Below are 19196 nucleotides of genomic sequence, written 5' to 3'. Positions count from 1 at the left end.
AAATGCCTGTAGAAGATGAGCAAGCTCAAAAATCCTTACATTGTTATACTTAAAGAATCCTTGGCATATTGTTTAATATACTATTTGTATAAAATGACTTATTATTGCCCTTTCTCTCCAATGGACCTCTGAAATGTAGGAAATTAAAAATCCATTTGAAATGGTGGAATTCTGATAAGGATAAAAATGTATGTATAGCCAAACAAATATATAAATTATCAGGGAAGGTTTTTTTTATTTCAGAATTTTTTATTTATTTAATTTTAGAGACTTATTTGTTTGAAAGAATTATAGAGAGAGGGAAAAACAGAGAAAGATCTGCTGGTTCACTCCCTACACAGCCACAACAGCTGAGGCTGGGCTAGGCTGAAGCCAGGAGCCTGGAACTCCATCTGGGTCTCCCACATGGGTGGCAGAGGCTCAACTGCTTGGGCCATCCTCTGCTACTTTCCCAGGTGCGTTAGCAGGCAGCTGGATTGATAGTGGAGCAGCTGGAACTCAAACCAGTACTCATATGGGATGCTGGGGTCATAGGTGGCAGCTTAACGTGCTGTGCCACAATGCCAGCCCCAGAAATTTTTATTTTTAAACATTTAATGTGTTTTTTGATTATTTAACATCCAGAACGTTTTTTTGTCACTAAATAGAAATTTTCACAAAAGCAGTATGATTTATATTAAAATTTGCCAAAAAATTGAAATTAAAACAATTAGATGAGAATAGAACTCCAAAACTCTTGTTCTTTTTTGTTTGTTTTATTCCTTTTTTTTTAATTTAAAATTGCTTTGAGGTAATTGTTGTTAATATACATTATAGTCAAAGGCTTAATGGCTTTAAAATAATTAAAATTACCCATATGTTTTGGTTTGATTAAAATTAAAATGTCATTAACTGCTTTCTTGGGGATAATCAAATCTATTAATTTATCAGAACATTAATAATAGACTTGTTAATACAGTATATTTGACATATTTGGGATTTTTCTTTATCAGCGAGTTGATCTAGAACTGTATATCAGCATAGCAAAATGCCTCTCAGAAATGACAGATGATGAAGCCAGTCGGGTTTCCAAGATCACTAAGGTAATAACTTATCACTACATTTTTTCATTATTGAGGCAGAAATTACAATTAAAGAGCAGCTTCTGCAATATAGTGGCCATAAGAATGGGAATATTAAGACCAAAGAACTTTCTGGTGCATGGAAGCCATAAACAACTAGTTCTTTCTATCATTTGTTTTCCTTCACCTGATACTATCTTTTTGGAATGTATAAAGGAGATTGGTATGGGATAATTTATAAGTAACTTCTGTTCTTCCACCCAAATGATGAATGAGAAAAATGTAGCATATCAGTGAAGTTGCCAGATTTAACAAATAAAATACGAGATGGTTTGTTAAGTTTGAGTTGCAGATAAAGAATGAATAATGTTTTGGTGTTTAATTGATGTTCTTATTTGAATGGCAACCTTGCATGTCAGCCAATACCACAGGTCTAGAGAGCTGTGAGCTCCCCTATATCTGGTGGACATCTGGTCATTTATTTCACTTTATGGCAGGTTTGTCTATTCAGCTGGATACTTCAGTTTCTGAATCACTGTAACTGTGTGTCTCAAGAGTGTGGTTTCTGGACCAGCAACATCAGCATCATCTGGGAACTGGTTAGAAATGTGAATCCTCAGGACCAGAGCCGTGGCTTAGTGGGTAAAACTGCCACCTGCAGCACCGGCATCGCATATGGCCTCCAGTCCATGTCCCAGCTGCACTACTTTTGATCCAGCTCCCTGCTAATGTGCCTGGGAAAAGCAACAGAAGATGGCCCCTAAGTATTTGGGACCCTACACCCATGTGGTACCCCCAGGAAAAGGTCCTGGTTCCTGACTTTGGACCCAGCCATTGCAGTCATTGGGGAGTGAACCAGCGGATGGGAGATCTCTCTCTCTCTCTAACACTGCCTTTCAAATAAATAAGTAAATCTTTAAAAAAGGAAAAAAAGAGAGAGATGTGAATTCTCCACTTGAGGCCTACTGAATCAGCAGCTTGGGAATCTTGTGTTTTGGCAGTCTCTCCAGGCGATTCTGGTGGATCTCTTAAATTTTTTTTTTTAAAGATTTATTTTATTTATTTGAAGGGCAGAGTGACAGAGAGGGAGAGACAGAGATAAAGAGATCTTCCATCCACTTGTTCACTCTCCAAATTGTTGTAACAGTCAGGGCTGGGCCAAGTTGTAGCCAGGAGGCAGCAACTCCATCTGGGGCTCCTATGTGGGTGTCAGGGGCCCAAGTACTTGCACCATCTCCCACTGTTTTCCTAGGCACATTAGCAAGGAACTGAGTTAGAAGTACTGCAGTCAGGACTCAAACCAGCATTCTGACGTGGGATGCCACCGTCACAGTGGCAGCTTAACCCACTGTATCACAACATTGCCCTTGATTCTAGTACATCTTATGATTTGTGAATTACTGTATAGAATATGTGGAATGTCAGCATTTTGATGAAGGAGAAGCTGTATAAGGAACAGTTTAAGAGGGTGAACTCTGGAGCCTCATTGCTCTTATTTGAAATCTCACTTTATAATTTACTATCCATGTGACTCTGGTTAAGTTTCATGGCCGGTCTCTGCCTCAGTTTCTCCATTTGTATAAGAGAGATAGTAGCACCTACTCTTGAGGTTGTTTCAAGAATTAAATGATTTGATTCATGCTAAATACTGGACATTGTGCCTGGCCCTAGGTGAGGACTTAGTAATTATTTATTACCATAATTATTACAATCCTATAACTAGTTATATCTTATTTAATATTCATGTAGTATAGTTGGAAATAAAGCATGTAATTTAGTTGTTGAAAATTATTTAAAGTTATCTTACTTCTATGCTTCAGTTTCTTCATCTGTAAATAAGGGATGATAATAATAGTAATCTACTTCAGAGGGTTGGTGTGCAAATTAAATGGTTAGTATAGCAGTTCTCAAATGTTTTGATCTCTTTTAATTTCTTAAAAATTATTGAGAGGGTGCTTTTATTAATACGGATGATATATTTTTGATATTTACCTTGTTAGAAATTCAAGCCAGGAAAATTTTTAAATATTTGCTTTAAAGTAATAATAAAAACGCATTGCATCTTAATATAAATTGTAAAAAAAATTTCCAAAACACAAACAAATTAGCAGTGAAAGTGGCATTGTTTAGCATGTTTGGAAATCTCTTCAATGTCTGCCTTAATTGATAACAGCTGGATTCTCATGGCTACTCCTCCTTTCAATCTGTTGTGATGTTTTTATAAACTAAGTGCAGAGATTCTTGCCTTAACGCAGACATGTAGTTGGAAAGGGTGAGGGCATGTTGTCTCCTCAGATAATTATGTATATTCTTCTTTGATATTACACCAAACCTCAAAAACTGTTAGTTCCACTGTGTCAGTGAAATTCACATACTCTGTTATGTCAGAAACATTGATCTGTCATGCACTTTGGGTCTTTTACCCAGGCATAATTTTGTAATGTCATATGTTGGTCATTCGGAAAGTATTAGATCACTGAATTTTGGAGCTCCTCCAAATGTTGATACATTTCATTATATAATATCAAACCATCATATTTATCAATATAACCATCAATCTGATTAGAAAAGCCTTCTACATATTAGGAAGCTACCAAGCTCATAGGAGCAGATAATACATTTTCCAAAAATCAGATTTTTACCTTGAGGCTCAGATTTTATCATTGGCCAAAAATACTGTATTGTATTTTCCCCAAAGTAGCAGGATTGCATCCTTCAATTTTAAGAAAATAATCTTTCAAATGTCCAGTTTGAATAACCATAGTTTGCACATCAGATATTCTTTCAAGTAAATTGTGTTTCATGAAAAGAGTTGCTATTTCAGTCTTACAGTATTTTTCCTTGAGACAAAACAACCATTATACCTGGGTGTGTGATGCAAGTCCCTTTTACGTATTTCCTGGTATGTCACACATCCTATTAAAAAGATGTATACTCAAGGGCCAAGGGCTAATGAAATTAGTAATTTTTGCTGGCGCCGCGGCTCACTAGGCTAATCCTCCGCCTTGCGGCGCCGGCACACCGGGTTCTAGTCCCGGTCGGGGCACCGATCCTGTCCCGGTTGCCCCTCTTCCAGGCCAGCTCTCTGCTGTGGCCAGGGAGTGCAGTGGAGGATGGCCCAAGTCCTTGGGCCCTGCACCCCATGGGAGACCAGGAGAAGCACCTGGCTCCTGCCATAGGAACAGCGCGGCGGCCATCGGAGGGTGAACCAACGGCAAAAAGGAAGACCTTTCTCTCTGTCTCTCTCTCTCACTGTCCACTCTGCCTGTCAAAAATTAAAAAAAAAAAAAGAAATTAGTAATTTTTATTGTTTACAAAGATACTTTAAGTGGAATAGCCTTTAAAAAAATTTGGCTGGCGCCGTGGCTCAACAGGCTAATCCTCTGCCTAGCAGCGCCGGCACACCAGGTTCTAGTCCCAGTCGGGGCGCCAGATTCTGTCCCGGTTGCCCCTCTTCCAGGCCAGCTCTCTGCTATGGCCCGGGTGTGCAGTGGAGGATGGCCCAAGCCCTTGGGCCCTGCACCCACATGGGAGACCAGGAGAAGCACCTGGCTCCTGCCTTTGGATCAGCGCGGTGCGCTGGCCGCGGCGGCCATTGGAGGGTGAACCAACGGCAAAAGGAAGACCTTTCTCTCTGTCTCTCTCTCTGTCCACTCTGCCTGTCAAAAAAAAAAAAAAAAAGTAAAAAAAAAAAAATTACATATGACAGTGAAAGATACAAATTTTTTATATTAGAATAGTTTTTATACTAGAATAGTTTGGTGCCATTATAAGAAGAGTTTTGACCTCACAGAACCTCTTGAAAGGCCTGGGGATCCCCAAGATGTGTAAGTACCGTATTTTGAAAGCAACTGAATTAATACATGTTAAGGGCTTAAAATGATTGCTGGCACATGATAAGTACCATACTTACTAGTTATTTCACTATTATTTGTGTGTACTTACTAAATACCATTACCTGCTAATCTCTGAACACAGTTACAGTTTTTATGAAGAAACAAGAGGTGACATTATAACCTGCTGTTGTATGTACATTTTAATATAGCACACTGGCAGGTAGGTCAGATGCTGCTGGAACTGGACAGCTTAGCATTTGGAATAATAGCATCAAGCTCAGCCTTTCTGCTTTGCCTCTGCCCTAAGGTTCCGTAGCTACTTCAGCTAATTTAATAGCAACTGAATAATTTACTTTTTTCCAGAGCAACATAGAAAAGAGTGCCTTTGTCAAACTGTACTTAGTCTCTCAAGGACGATTCCCCTTGATGAGCTTGACTGATATCATCAGTGTTGCTGTGCAGCACCGTGAGAAAGAAACGCTGGCCTGGATGATTCTGCAGGGCTTATACCAGGCACGGATAGTGAGCCACGCTAACACAGGTGAGGCCAGGCTGGGGTGAACTCCCAGAATAGAAATCAATCTGCGTGCTGTCCCTTTTAGGCTGTATTTGTTTTCTCAAACAAAAACTCACTTCATGCTTCTTAATACACAAGATAAGCCTTTTTACCCTAAGTGTCTTGAATGGAAATGAGTAGTTGTAGCTCACAATGTCTATATTTTAGAGAAGGGAATGGATTTTTTTTTTTTGAGGATTTATTTTATTTTTAATTTGACCCACTGGACCTTTAGGGATACAAACTAGTGTACCAGGTTGCTTCTGCCTGTTGAACTTCAATTTCCCAAATCCCCAAGAGATCTATAGATTCTGTTAGATGACTTTGTGAAAATGGCTTTTGAATAGTCACTGAACAAAAATAGAAAAAATAAAATTAAATAGTTACACTATAGAAGAACTTCTCAGGGGTGATATTACCGAACTCTAGCTGCACTTACATTGAAAATAACCTGTGATGACAAACTGAATTTTTTACTTTAAACCAAAAGTATACCAGGAAGAAATCTATAAGGCATTTCCAATTAAGCATGAAGATACATGTAATAAACTAAAATAAGTTTGATATTACCTTTCGTTCTAGCTAACCAGCTCTCAAGTGTAATTTCCATTTTCCTCTTATTCACTAAATTTTGGATAAACATTCCTAAGTAGTAGTTACAGTGATGGGAATTCTCATTTTTAAACAATTAAAAAAAGGAAGAAATCAATATTTATGCTGATGCTTGTTCTCCAGTTACCCTACAATGGCTGGTTTTTATTTCTCTTTTTATATTTTTGTATTAGGTTTCCTCTGTGATTCTGGCATAAATTGGGAATACTTAAGCAAAGGAGGACTGTAAAAACAACTAATTATCCAAGATTTAACATTCCTGGCTACTTGGCATGCCAGATTTCTCCTGGTGTGTTTAATGTTCAGAAAAATTCCAGTAAAAGCATTTTGTCACTTGTAGGCAGGGAGGTTTGAAGAATAAATTAGCTTTTGACATTAAAGATTAAAAATCCAGTTATCTGATATGAACAGTGTTGGGGCCTCAGGTATTGCAAGAGGACTTAAAAATTATTTAATGGTATCCTCATCAGGTTAATTGTTCTGGTGACTACTTCTCTGTTTTACATTTCAAAGGAAAACTATGGTCTACTAAGAAAAATATCTTTCTTTTCAGGTGTGTTGAAGAGAATGGAGTGGCTTTTGGAACTGATGGGTTATATCAGAAATGTTGCTTACCAGTCAACATCTGTTCAGAATGTGGCTCTTGATGAGGTACAGTCTAAAAGACAGTATAAAAGTAATTCCTTAAAATGTAGAACTTGTATTTACTTTTCCATAGAGGAACATGTTGCTTTTCCCAGCTTTTCTTTTTCTTTTTCCTTTTGTTTTTGAGAAGCACTGGTAAGGATTCTTTTGATGCCATAAAGAATCAACTGTTCTTACTGCTCCAGGAGGGACTGCTCTTTGAGAAATTAGAACACAAACGATGGTAGATAGAGAGGGACATCAAGGTCCTATGTTTGGTCCCTAATGTGGGAATCCAGGACTCTGGCATCTACTCTGACCCGCATGTGTCTAAAAAAAATCTGGAGTGTGTGATCCCTGTTAAATATAAGAGTGGGAATAAGAAAGGGAAGAGATGTACACATGCTCACTCGGACTTAGCCCTAATGGTAGAGCTAGAAACATGCCAGGGGATTCCAATTCAATCCTATCAAGGTGGCATGTACCAATGCCATCTTACTTGTTAAAGTGATCAGTTAAGTTCATAACTGATCAAAAATATAGGATTATGTGTCAAAGGGATTACATAAATAAGAATAGTGTCTACAAATAATAATTGATAGAATTAAAAAGGAGAGTGATCCTACATGGGAGGCAGGATACACAGCAGACTCATAGAATGGCAAATGCCCTAAATAGCACTCTGGCTTCAGAATCAGCCCTTAAGGCATCAGCCCATGAGAGTTTTGCAGGCATGGAAAGCCAAGGCACTGTGTCAAAAAATATGACCTAAATGAAAGATCTCTGTGAGTGAGATCCCAGCAGAAAGAACAGGCCATCAAAGAAGGCAGTACCTTTCTCTGAAGGGAGGAGAGAATTTCCACTTTGATTATGGCCTTGTCTAAATAAGATCGGAGTTGGCGAACTCAAGAGGCTCCCATAGCCTTGGCAGCTCATCACAAGAGCCACAGGTGATTACTGAGTTCATAAATAAGAGTGTCAATTGTTAAATCGACAACTGGAGTCACTGTGCACCTGCTCGCCATGTAGGACCTCTGTCCTTAATGTATTGTACTATGTGAATTAATGGTAAAACTACTACTCAAACAGTACTCTATACTTTGTGTGTCTGTGTGGGTGCAGTCTGTTGAAATCTTTACTTAGTATATTCTAAATTAATATTCTGTATATAAAGATAATTGAAAATGAATTGTGGGACCAGCGCCGTGGCTCCCTTGGTTAATCCTCCACCTGCGACGCCAGCATCCCATATGGGCTCCGGGTTCTAGTCCCAGTTGCTCCTCTTCCAGGCCAGCTCTCTGCTATGGCCCAGGAATGCAATGGAGGATGGCCCAAGTGCTTGGGTGCCTGCACCCGCGTAGGAGACCAGGAAGAAGTACCTGGTTCCTGGCTTCAGATAGGAGTAGCTGCAGCCATGGCAGCCATTTATGGGGGTGAACCAACGGAAGGAAGATCTTTCTCTCTGTCTCTCTCTCTCACTGTCTAACTCTGTCAAATAAAAAAAAAAGAATATAAAAAAAAAAAAAAGAAAATGAATCGTGATGAAGAGATGAAGAATGGGGTGGGAGAGAGAGTGGGAGATAGGATGGTTGTGGGTAGGAGGGAGCTTATGGGGGGAAAAGCTGCTATAATTCAAAAGTTGTATTTTGGAAATTTATATTTATTAAATAAAAGTTGAAAAAAAAATCTGGATTGTAGAGGTTCCTGAAGTGTTTGTGAATAATGTGTGTGTACCAGTTCTTAGGTACATGTTTGCACATATCAGTAGAGAGATTTCATTAAACCTGCAGTCTGACCTAGGATTCCCCAAAAGTAGGAACCACTGATAACGGGCGAGTTTAAAAATACAAAGATTAATAAATAAGATGAAGACAGCTATTCCCTTGCTTCTTCCCTCATTTACTCGATGTGGCTGGCTACTGTGCAATTTTTAGTAGTAGAATTTTTCCTGTGGGCATGCTTCATGATTATCTTGTTTACTATGGGAGTAAAATTTATATGTGATGAGATGTTCTTTAAAATTATGCCCAGTTTTTCTGAAGAGTTGCTTTTTGAGGTTTTAATTTGTGAAATTAGGAATTTTAACAGATAGTGTCCCAATTTAAAATTCAACTTTAATGCTCCTTGACAAATTTTAGGCCTTCTTACCCCAAATAGAGAGCACCTTGCATGGAAATGAGCAGTTAAAACTCAATGTCCATTCTTTAGACAGAGGAATGGATACTTTTGAAAGTTTTTATGATCTGTCCTCTTTTTCTTCTGATTTCCTAACTTTTTGTTAATGTTCTCTGTTTTTTACAAAAATCTTAAAACACAGACTACACATAAAGATAAAGGAGTATTTAAAATTTTTTAAATTTAGGCCGGCACCGCGGCTCACTAGGCTAATCCTCCGCCTTGCGGCGCCGGCACACCGGGTTCTAGTCCCGGTTGGGGCACCGATCCTGTCCCGGTTGCCCCTCTTCCAGGCCAGCTCTCTGCTGTGGCCAGGGAGTGCAGTGGAGGATGGCCCAAGTCCTTGGGCCCTGCACCCCATGGGAGACCAGGAGAAGCACCTGGCTCCTGCCATCGAATCAGCTCAGTGCGCCGGCTGCAGCGGCGCTAACCGCGGCAGCCACTGGAGGGTGAACCAACGGCAAAAGGAAGACCTTTCTCTCTGTCTCTCTCGCTGTCCACTCTGCCTGTCAAAAAAAATAAATAAATAAATAAATAAAATTTTTTTTTTAATTTTACCTGACATAAAGATTGTACGTATTTATGGGTTATCATGTGATTTTTCAATATGGGTATAGTTTAATGTCTAAGCAAAGTAAATATATCTTTCTTCTCGAATATTTAGTATTTCCTTATGGTGAAAACATTCAAAAATCCTTTCTTCTAGTTAGAGAAGTATATAGTACATTATGTTTATATGTCACCACTCTGTGCAACAGGACACCAGGACTTTTTAATTACAACTAAGTGTAACTGAGTACCCATGAATTAACCCTCCCTCCACCCTACTCTCACCAGACTCCACTAATTATCATTTTATTCTCAACTTCTATGAGATCAATTTTTTAGACTGTACTTACAAGTGAGAGATCATGTGGTACTTGTCTTTCTGTACTTGGTTTATTTCCTTTACTATAATGACCCCACTTACATCCATGTTGCAGCAAATGACAAAATTTCATCATTTATATGGCCAAATAGTATTTCATTGTATATATATATCACCTTTTCTTTATCCATTCATCAGCAGATGGACACTTGACTGTTTCAGCTTCTCAGCTATGGTGAATAGTGCTTCCGTAAACACGGAGTGCAAATGTCCCTTCAGCAGAATCATTTGGTTTCCTCTGGATGCTTACTCAACAGTGAGATTGCTGGGTCACATGGTAGTTCTATTTTTAGTGTTTTGAGAACTCTCTATACTGTTTTCCACAATGGTTGTGCTAATTGACATTATCACCAATGGTGGCCTCTTCTCCACATCCTGGCCAGCGCTTACTACCTTTTGTCTTTTTAATAGCAAGTCTATCTGGAATAAGATGATTTCTCAATGTGGTTTTGATTCTAATTTCTCTGATTAGTGATGTTGAACATTTTTCTTCAAGTAACTATTGACCATTGTGTGTCTCCTTTTGAGAAATATCTATCTAAATCTACTGCCCATTTTAAAAATTTAATTATTTGTTCTTTGCTTCTGAGATGTTTGAGTTCGTTAGTCTGATTATTAATTTCGCATCAAATATGTATCTTTCAAATTTTTTCTCCCATTCTGTTGTTTATCTCTTCATTTCTGTTATTCCTTTGCAGTGTGGAATCTTCTTAGTTATTTTTATTCTTACCTCCCTGGCATGAATCCCAGTTGATCAGCATCAATAATCTTTTTAATGTACTATCAGATTCAGTTGGCTATTGTTTTGTTGAGGATTTTTGCATCTGTGCTCATCAAGGATGTTGGCCTGTATCTTTTTTTTTTTAAACTCTGTCTTTATCTTGTTAAAGTTTACTATTATTATATTGGAGCCTATCATCCCATTTAGGTCTATTAACATTTTGCCTTATGTATTTGGATGTTTCAATCTTGCATGCACATATATTTATAATTATTATTTTCTTCTCCTGAATTGAACTCTTTATCATTATATAATGATATCTGTTTCTTCTTACTGATTTTGATTTTAAAGTTTTATCTGATATAATAATGGCTATACCTGTTTTTGTTTTTTGTTGTTGTTGTTTTTTTTTCATTTTCAAGGAATGCACTATTCCATCCTTTTACTTTCAGTTCACCTGTATCTGTAGAGGTAAGATGAGTTTTTTGTAAGCACCATATAGTTGGATCTCATTTTGGTTTTTTTTAGCCATTTGGTTACTCTTTGTCTTTTAATTGATGAGTTTCATCCATTTACATTTAAGGTAATTATTGGTAGATAAGATCTAAAGATCTTGTTTTGTTATAGTTCTTTTCTATCTTAGTGATTTTCTCTCTAAGTAATTTTCACTAGTAGGGTGTTTTGATAGCTTGGTTATTATTTTTGTTGTCTGTTATCAATTTTTTGCTTTATGATTACCATGAGACTTAAAAACTGTATTTTAGTTATAACAAGCTATTTTGAAATTGATTTTAACTTGACATGACTGTAAAAATTGGATTAGAAACAAGAGATAAGAAGTACAAATAAAGAACTTTACACTTGCATTCTTTTTCTCCCCATAATTTGAAGTTTCGATGTTCCATTTTCTTTCTTATTGTCTGTTAACACATCAATGTATTTATTATTATTTATTGCTTTTTAGTGTCCTAATAAAGATGTAATGGTTTATATACCATGTGCACTATATTAGAATATTTTTAATTTGTATAATACTGTTACTTGTTAGTTTTTTACCTTCTAATGTTTTATTCTTAGTCATTAATATCTCTTTCTTTAGGTATCTCCTTAGCATTTCTTATAATACAGGTCTAGTGATGATAAATCCTCTCAGCCTTTGTTTGTCTTGGAATGTTTTTATCTCTCCTTCAATTCTGAAGGTTAGCTTTGCTTGGTACTGTATTCTGGGCTGGCAATTTTTTTCTGTTGGTACTGCAAAAATCTTACGCCACTCCCTCCTGGCCTATTAGATTGATGCTGAGAAGTCTGCAGTCAGTTAAATTTGGACCCCTTTTATCCGTTTTTATTTTTTCTCTTAAAGCATTGAGAATCCTCACTTTATCATTAACCTTGAAGAGCCTGATCATAATATATGTTGGGACAAACTTGGATTGAATCTAATTGGTGACCTCTGACCTTCCTATGCCTGGATAGTTATATCTTTCTATAAGTTTGGGAAGTGTTCTGTAATTATCTCTTTGAAAACACTGTCTACCCTTTTGGCATTCTAACACTACTCTTGAGCTCCATTTACCTAGATATTTACTGTTTTCATGCTGTCCCAAATTTCCTGTAAGTTTTTTTCATGCCTCTTAATTTTATTTTTCTCCTCAACCTGTGTATTATTAAGTAGCCTGTCATGAAGCTTGCTGATTCTTTTATCTATTTGATCAGCTCTGCTGTTGATGCCTTCTATCACATTTTTAATTTCAGTAAGTATGCTTTTCATTTGAAGGATTTCTGTTGTTTTTTTTAATTACTTCCATCTCTGTCAAGTTCTCTCTGATACAGCATCAAACTTTTCTCTGTATTCTCTTTAAGTTCATTGAGTTTTTTAAAAACATTTATTTTAAATTCTTCACCCAAGCATTTAGAAATGTTGATTTCTACATTTCTGGCACTTTATTTATTTTAATTTTTTTTATTTGGTTATATCTTAGTTTGCTAAGAGGTTTTTTTTTAATATTTATTTTATTTATTTGAAAAGCAGAGTTAGAGAGGGATAGTGGGAGACCTTTTATCTGCTGGTTCACTCTCCAAATATCCACAGCAGCTGAGACTGGGTTGAGTCAAAGCCAGGAGTCTGGCACTCCATCCAGGTCTCCCATGTGGGTGGCAGGGGCCCAAACACTTGGGCTGTCTTATGCTGCTTTTCCAGGCACATTAACAGGGAGCGAGCTGTATCAAAAGTGGAGCAGCCAGGATATGAACTAGTGCCCATATGAGATGCCAGTGTCAGAGTGGCAGCTTAACCTCTGCACCACAACACAGGCCCCTACTAAGAGTTCTTGATGCTTATTAGCATTTGGTGTCATCTTCACATTGAAGGATTGTTTATTTATACAGTTTCCATATTCCTGCTTCATTTATGACTGTCTTTCCAGAAATTCTAAGCAGTCTGCCTATTTTCTGTGAGCCCATGGGCACTTATGCTATTTTAACATAAGGGAGCAGCCTGAGGTGAGGTTTGCCACAGTTGTGTTAGTGGAGTCTTGTCACTGTTTCAGAGCTAGAGGATGACCCAAACTCCAATTTTCCCAAAATCTGCAGTAGATGTGTTTGTTAAACTGGTAAACTGTTTAGAAAAGAAGTTATCCATCTCCACAAGTCTTTTCTTAGGGTTGGGGTAGGCCTAGATGCATGGTCCTATGGCCACCAATGCTGTAATGCTAGATCATACCTAGAGTCTAGAGCCTGCTGAGGTCAATGCAGGATGAAGGTAGGACCAAAGCCTATACTGTTATGGTCTCTCTGCTATGGAGGTGGACTCATAACTTGAGACCACTGCAACCAGCCAAACATCATGGTAGCTGGGATATAGATCTGATCAACTATGGCTACAGGATTCACTTGGCACTGTGGCAGGTCCAGGGGCTCCATCATTAGGTACTGACCTTGGAATGGGGACTGTTAGGATTTGCCCAGTGCTTGGTTTCCCCAGCCTGTCACTGAGTCCCAAGACACAGACCTGCTATTTTTCTAAGAATAGGAAAATAACAGGGATAAAGGAAGCCCATTTACTACCCAGACTGGTACCAAGCTAGATCACACCTGGGTCTCACAGTCACCAGGCCCTGGGTACTTTCAGGGCCCAGCAGTGATACATGCTGAAACAAATCCACACATTAAGGCACAGATCTGTGGCAATGCAGAGAGAATCTGAAGGCTCTGCCTGCAAACACAGACCTAGGGACAGGGACTGTTGGGATATGCCCAGGTGTTTTCTGTTTTTGTTTTTTAACCAGCCCTATACTGAGTCCCAATACATAGTTCTGTGCATCCTTGTTGTCTGCCTTAGGATAGGAGAGGGGTGATGAAGGCAGCTGCTTTTCTGCTCAGACTTGTATGAAACTGGATCACACTTAGGTCTCACAATCACTTGGCTCTGCACATGGGTGTACATCAGGACCATGTGAAGCTGGTGGTGATAACTATTAGATCTTCTATCTGCGTTTAAGAGAACCTCAAAAACCTTCCAAAGTCCTAAAATGTCTCTTCATTAATCTTGAACATTGAGTTTGCTATTCAGCGCAGTTTCTCTGGGGTAGCAATAGGGCAGGAAAAGCCATTTTAGTGAATGCAAAGATGACATCACCTCAAGATGGGAGCTGAGTGTTTGAGGACATTAGTTTGCATTGTTAAAACATATGACCTAATGTTATTCCAATTTCCTTTGTAGGCTCTGGACTTCTTGTTGCTGATATTTGCAACCGCAGTGGTTGCATGGGCAGACCATGCTGCCCCTCTCCTCCTGGGCCTCAGTGCCAGTTGGCTGCCATGGCATCAGGAGAGTGACCAGTCTGAGCGATCATCAAGCTTCCTTGGCAGGAGTCCAATGCACAAGGTTACTCTGCAGGAGGTTCTCACTCTGCTTCCAAGTAGCATGCCTCTTCTGCTGCAGAAAGAGCCATGGAAGGAACAGACTCAGAAGGTGAGGTTGGCACCCAGCTGCTGGACGGGACAGACTACTCTTTTCTTCAGCAGCTTCTGTTGTAGAATTCAATTAGAGTTAAGTGAAACGTGAATTACACCACAAGCTTGCATACTCAGCTCCACACTTCAGCCCACTGCAGAGTCTGAGACTGAGACTGGCCTAGGCTCGGGGCACCTGCTGATGAAAAACAGTAGCAACAGCAACGACCTGCTTGTGGTCGGGAGTGAGGTGGAGAGAAGAACCCACACGGTCATTCATTTCATGAAAGCCCATATGTTTTTGATCCTGGAGAAGAAAGGATGAGTAAATCTCAGAGAGTTCTGAATCTCAGTGAAGACAGGGGCAAATTCAAGATGGCAAGATGGTGTGATAAGTTGGACAGAGTGGTCATGAGTAGGGGAGGACAATGATCAATAGTGCATGGGTGGGTTAGGGAACTCATCTGAGGAGAAATATGGGTGGGAAGCATCTACCTTCTTGTAGGCACATTTAAGGTTCCCCATAGCTCATTCCATTCACAGACATGCTCTAGGCACCTACCGTGTCCCTGAGCTAAGCTAGATGCCACAAGGAGTTTTAAAAAGGTCTAATATCACCCTTGCCCTTAGGGAAAACCAAACTGAGCAAACACCTTTTGTTTTTTAATATTGAAGTTCCCTAGCTACTAGCTGTTGTGCAGAGCATGTGTGGATACTGTGTTTTCTATATTTGGCTCTGGCCTGTCTTTAGTATATTTGGTGGGGAGACTCTTTTTTGAATACCATTTAATCAAACTGATTTTTATGAAGTTGAAAGCTTAAAACTAATGTTCTCTTTCTTACTATTGAAATCTGAACATTAATCTTTAAAACATTTCTGAACTGTGTACTTATAATTGTACAGACTGTCTCAGTTAAAATGTCTTTTTTTTTCTTTAAGCCTGATAAGCATCAGTATTGTTGCCCCAAATTTTGTGTTTTATGTTCCATTTTAAATTTAAATAAATTTAAATGTCATCTCCTCTCATGTTATTTCCGGAATGGAATACTATGTTCACTTTGGACTATAGTACAGACATCTTGCATCAATTATGTATTTGTAATGCTTGATTTATTTAGTTACCAGCAGATTACTATAAAACAAAATTTGGAAAAACATTAATTAATGCAGAGAACTATGAATATTTTCTTTTTCTCTTCATTTATCCTTTCTTCAACCTAGCTTCTCAAGTCTGAAGTTAAAATGCCTAGTACCTGTCACTAATGTGTATATGTGTTTATTGAATCAAGATTAGTAACATTCGGTCTTCTATGAAATTACCCTGTATCTAATTCAAAAACAATTTGGTTGCATCCAGGGAGATCCATCAAACTCATAAATACTACCTCATTTGCAAGAATTATTCACAGTTAATATAGTTGGCTCTACATAGTAAATATTTTATTCATTTTTTTCTTGCATCTAAAATTTCTGTTTCATATCCACTTGGGCACAAACTACTCTCATCTAAAGAAATATGTTTTGTTTTAGAAACAAAAGCTTATATATGAATGTGTTCCCTATTTACTGCCTAGCCTAGGAGACTGGGCCAAAATGCATATGGAGCCAGGTAGGAAGCAGCAGAATAGGAAGAAAACATCTGTGACTTCAAAGCTGGGCGTACATAGGTTCAAATCTTGACTCTACAATTCATTAAGAGTCTTCGTCAAGGTTCTTAACCCTGGGATCTCTGGGCTCATGTGACCTCACTCTTAAAACTTGTGCCAGGTCAGGATCTTCAGCAAAGGAAGAAAGTTTGACTTTTCCAGATCATTTGACTAAATGTGACTTGTGCCCAGCTCCACCATTTCTTGTGCTTGATCCTTGTTTCATCTTGTCTCCCCCAGCCCAGGCAGGTATTGCCTAGGGACTGTTGCACGGATATTCATGAACATAGACCAGGGGAATAGTGGGGTTCTCTTCACTGACACTGTTCTTCATTGTCATCCTAGTTCATCGACTGGATATTCAGCATCATGGAAAGCCCCAAAGAAGCTCTCTCAGCAAACTCCAGCAATCTTTTGAAAGGTATTTCTTCCATGCTTTGTACCCAATTAGGGAAAAACCATCCATTGTTGTCTGTGATGCAATTTGGCATTATAGTACATGTTGGTTTCTGAAAGGGCTTCTCTTGGTTTAGGTGAAAAAAGTAATCAGGAACTGTCATCAGCATGACATTTTATCAAGAAAATGGATTTAGAAGCAGTTCTATGGCCTTTAAATTTATTTTTGTTTAAATAGTTTTAAAATGTTTTATTACGATCATAAAATATTATTTTAATTAAAATTTGGAGAATTCAGACAAGAAAAAAGCAGCAAAGAATCAGTCAGAGTCCAATTGGCCAAAGGTAATTTTGATATTTTCCATGAGAAATTTTTGCCTCCTTTTGTAGGTGAACATTACTTTAACATATTCATTTATAATAATAACCACTTGAAATATTTTGCACAGAAAATTTGAAATTGCCTTTTTAGTTTTTATGTTATTTTTAAAGCATTAAATGTTGTTCTTATGCTGGCTTTATAAGTATTTTTAATGGCTGCATTGTGTTTTGCCAAGGAAAGCAGATATTTCCCATGCTTCAGATATTTAGCTGCCTTTCATGTCCCTTGTACTTCTCTACTGACTTTGTTAAACTAATGACTATAAGATCCACAAGCATGGAAATATTTCTTTAAAAATTATGTAGATTCCTTTGCTCAAGTCTGAGAAGTCATTGGGACATTGGCTTTGTGGCCTTATGCAACTTTTACTTGTCATCTATGTCTTCAGATTTGCTGACTGAAGATACAACACCAAAAAATCTCAGCTCCAGAAAGTTACCTGTTGGCCTACTCTGGGATTAGTATTTGTCCAGCCTAGAGTCATAATATGATCCATATTTTGCATTAAGTATGGTATAACTTATTGTTTGCCAAATGAGAGAAATTCACTGATTCTAATCCTTCTCCCTCCCCCCAAATTGAGTGGAGGCATGTGTATGGTGGAACAGTGCCCCAACATGATTCTGATAAACCATAGAACCTCATTGAAAATCAAGTCTGTGGTCGGAATTTTGAGAAAACTTAAAAAAGTTTATGGAAAAATTGAATAAAAAGATGTTTATTCTGGTGCAAAAAAGTATTTTAAATCCTTACATGCAAGGGATCTAATTCCATTTCCCTGAACTTTTTGAAATTCCCTTGTATTTTCATTTAATTCATCCCTAGAGACTTGTTACTGGGGTTTCCTCTGTTCATTTGCCCCAGGAGGTTTTAACTCATTTCTTAATGGCTGTGAGTCCCTAATACCATGGATGCTCCAAGTGCCCTATGTCCCAAACAACTGCTACTGATGAGGAAAAGAATCTTTTGGGGTCTAGGAGCACATCTTCACTTGATTATATAGTCATGGACTTGTTAGAGTCATGAACAATGATTGTGTAACTCTGGTTTACATTGTTATATTATAAAACATTTCAATATATTTATATTTTTAAAATAAATATATAATAAATTACCTACAGGGATTACACACAAGTCTCCTACTTTAAATTGATCCCTAAGGGGTCTGTGACAGATTAGAGAAAATGTGGACTTGTGGATGCATGTTCAAGTATGGTTTTTATGATAGGGTCAGATAATTTAATTTTCTTTTTGACCTTTAATTAAACATTTAATGGCAATACCTTATTCACTTATAAAAGGGTACAAATCTAAGTACATTTATACAAAAGGAGCTCACCCTTGTCATCAGCACTCACACCAAGAAAATGAACATCATTGGCATCCTAGAAGTCAGTTTTCATTTTAACTCTGCAAAATTTCCCGTTAACTGTTTCTGGGTAACTTATTAAAAAAAATTCCTTTCCCCTAAATGCTTTTCTACCATTAAAATGTTGCCAAAGGTTTGATTGAAATCAGTTAGCCAAATAACAAAAAGCCAAGATCTATTTGGATATTCTTTGATCAAAATAATCTTTTCAAATGCAGCCCTACCAAATGCAACAGTGTACTTATTTTTTTTTTTTTTTATCCCCATAGCCACCCTGCTGTCTTTGAGAGTTCTCCCAGAATTTAAGAAGAAAGCTGTATGGACCAGAGCATATGGTTGGTGAACAGTATTGTGGTAGCCTGCAGCATTCTCAGCTGGATGAGGAAAACCATAGAAACGGAAGAAGTTTTTCAGAATTGGTGTCTGGGATTGCTCAGATGTGTTGCAAAGAGTTAAAGGTCATAGAAGGGTGGATATTTCACTGACAACTTGACAGATGCTTGTTGGAAGAGGAGTGCCTTGCTTTGATACACAGGCCATTTGAGACTGAAATAGAAACATGATTTCATTTGGGTAGACTTCAGTGTACAGGTTTTCTTTGTGAAAACTTCACTGTTATCATCTCTTCCTTCCTAAATTCTAGTAAAATTATCTGATAAATCTTGTGCATGTGGCTTTTATTTGTTTTAAGACACTCACCAAAACTATAGTGGTGATAGTAGCATTATGATCTATTTTCTGTGAACTCTCTATGAGGATATTTATTGGCTAACTCAGAGGAGTTAGACAAGTTTTCTCTTGTTGAGAAAACATTATTTTAGATATGCTGTCACATTTAAATAATAAACATGACAATGAATATTAGCAAAATCAGATTCATTAATGATGGCTATAATTCCCTTATACTTTCTTTTCTTGAGAGCAAGTGAAATTTACAC

The 19196-nt window shown here is 37.8% G+C and overlaps 1 protein-coding gene across 2 annotated transcripts in view; it reads left to right on the top strand.

The window, feature by feature from the left end:
* Positions 1 to 18923, top strand: part of FOCAD (focadhesin) — a 360290-nt gene extending 341367 nt beyond the window's left edge. For both annotated transcript variants that reach the window (XM_062208140.1, XM_062208139.1), the window contains 6 exons: positions 993 to 1082; positions 5261 to 5438; positions 6619 to 6716; positions 14232 to 14483; positions 16457 to 16532; positions 18528 to 18923. In XM_062208140.1, coding sequence (XP_062064124.1) covers positions 993 to 1082; positions 5261 to 5438; positions 6619 to 6716; positions 14232 to 14483; positions 16457 to 16532; positions 18528 to 18601 — 768 coding nt within the window. In that variant the 3' untranslated portion in view covers positions 18602 to 18923. The remainder of the gene's footprint in view (positions 1 to 992; positions 1083 to 5260; positions 5439 to 6618; positions 6717 to 14231; positions 14484 to 16456; positions 16533 to 18527) is intronic.
* The last annotated feature ends 273 nt before the right edge of the window (positions 18924 to 19196 follow it).

Source organism: Lepus europaeus, chromosome 12, assembly GCF_033115175.1.
Source record: "Lepus europaeus isolate LE1 chromosome 12, mLepTim1.pri, whole genome shotgun sequence".
NCBI classification, from domain to species: Eukaryota; Metazoa; Chordata; class Mammalia; order Lagomorpha; family Leporidae; genus Lepus; species Lepus europaeus.
The sequence above is the reverse complement of the archived record's forward strand: the minus strand, read 5'-3'. Positions and strand labels throughout refer to the sequence as shown.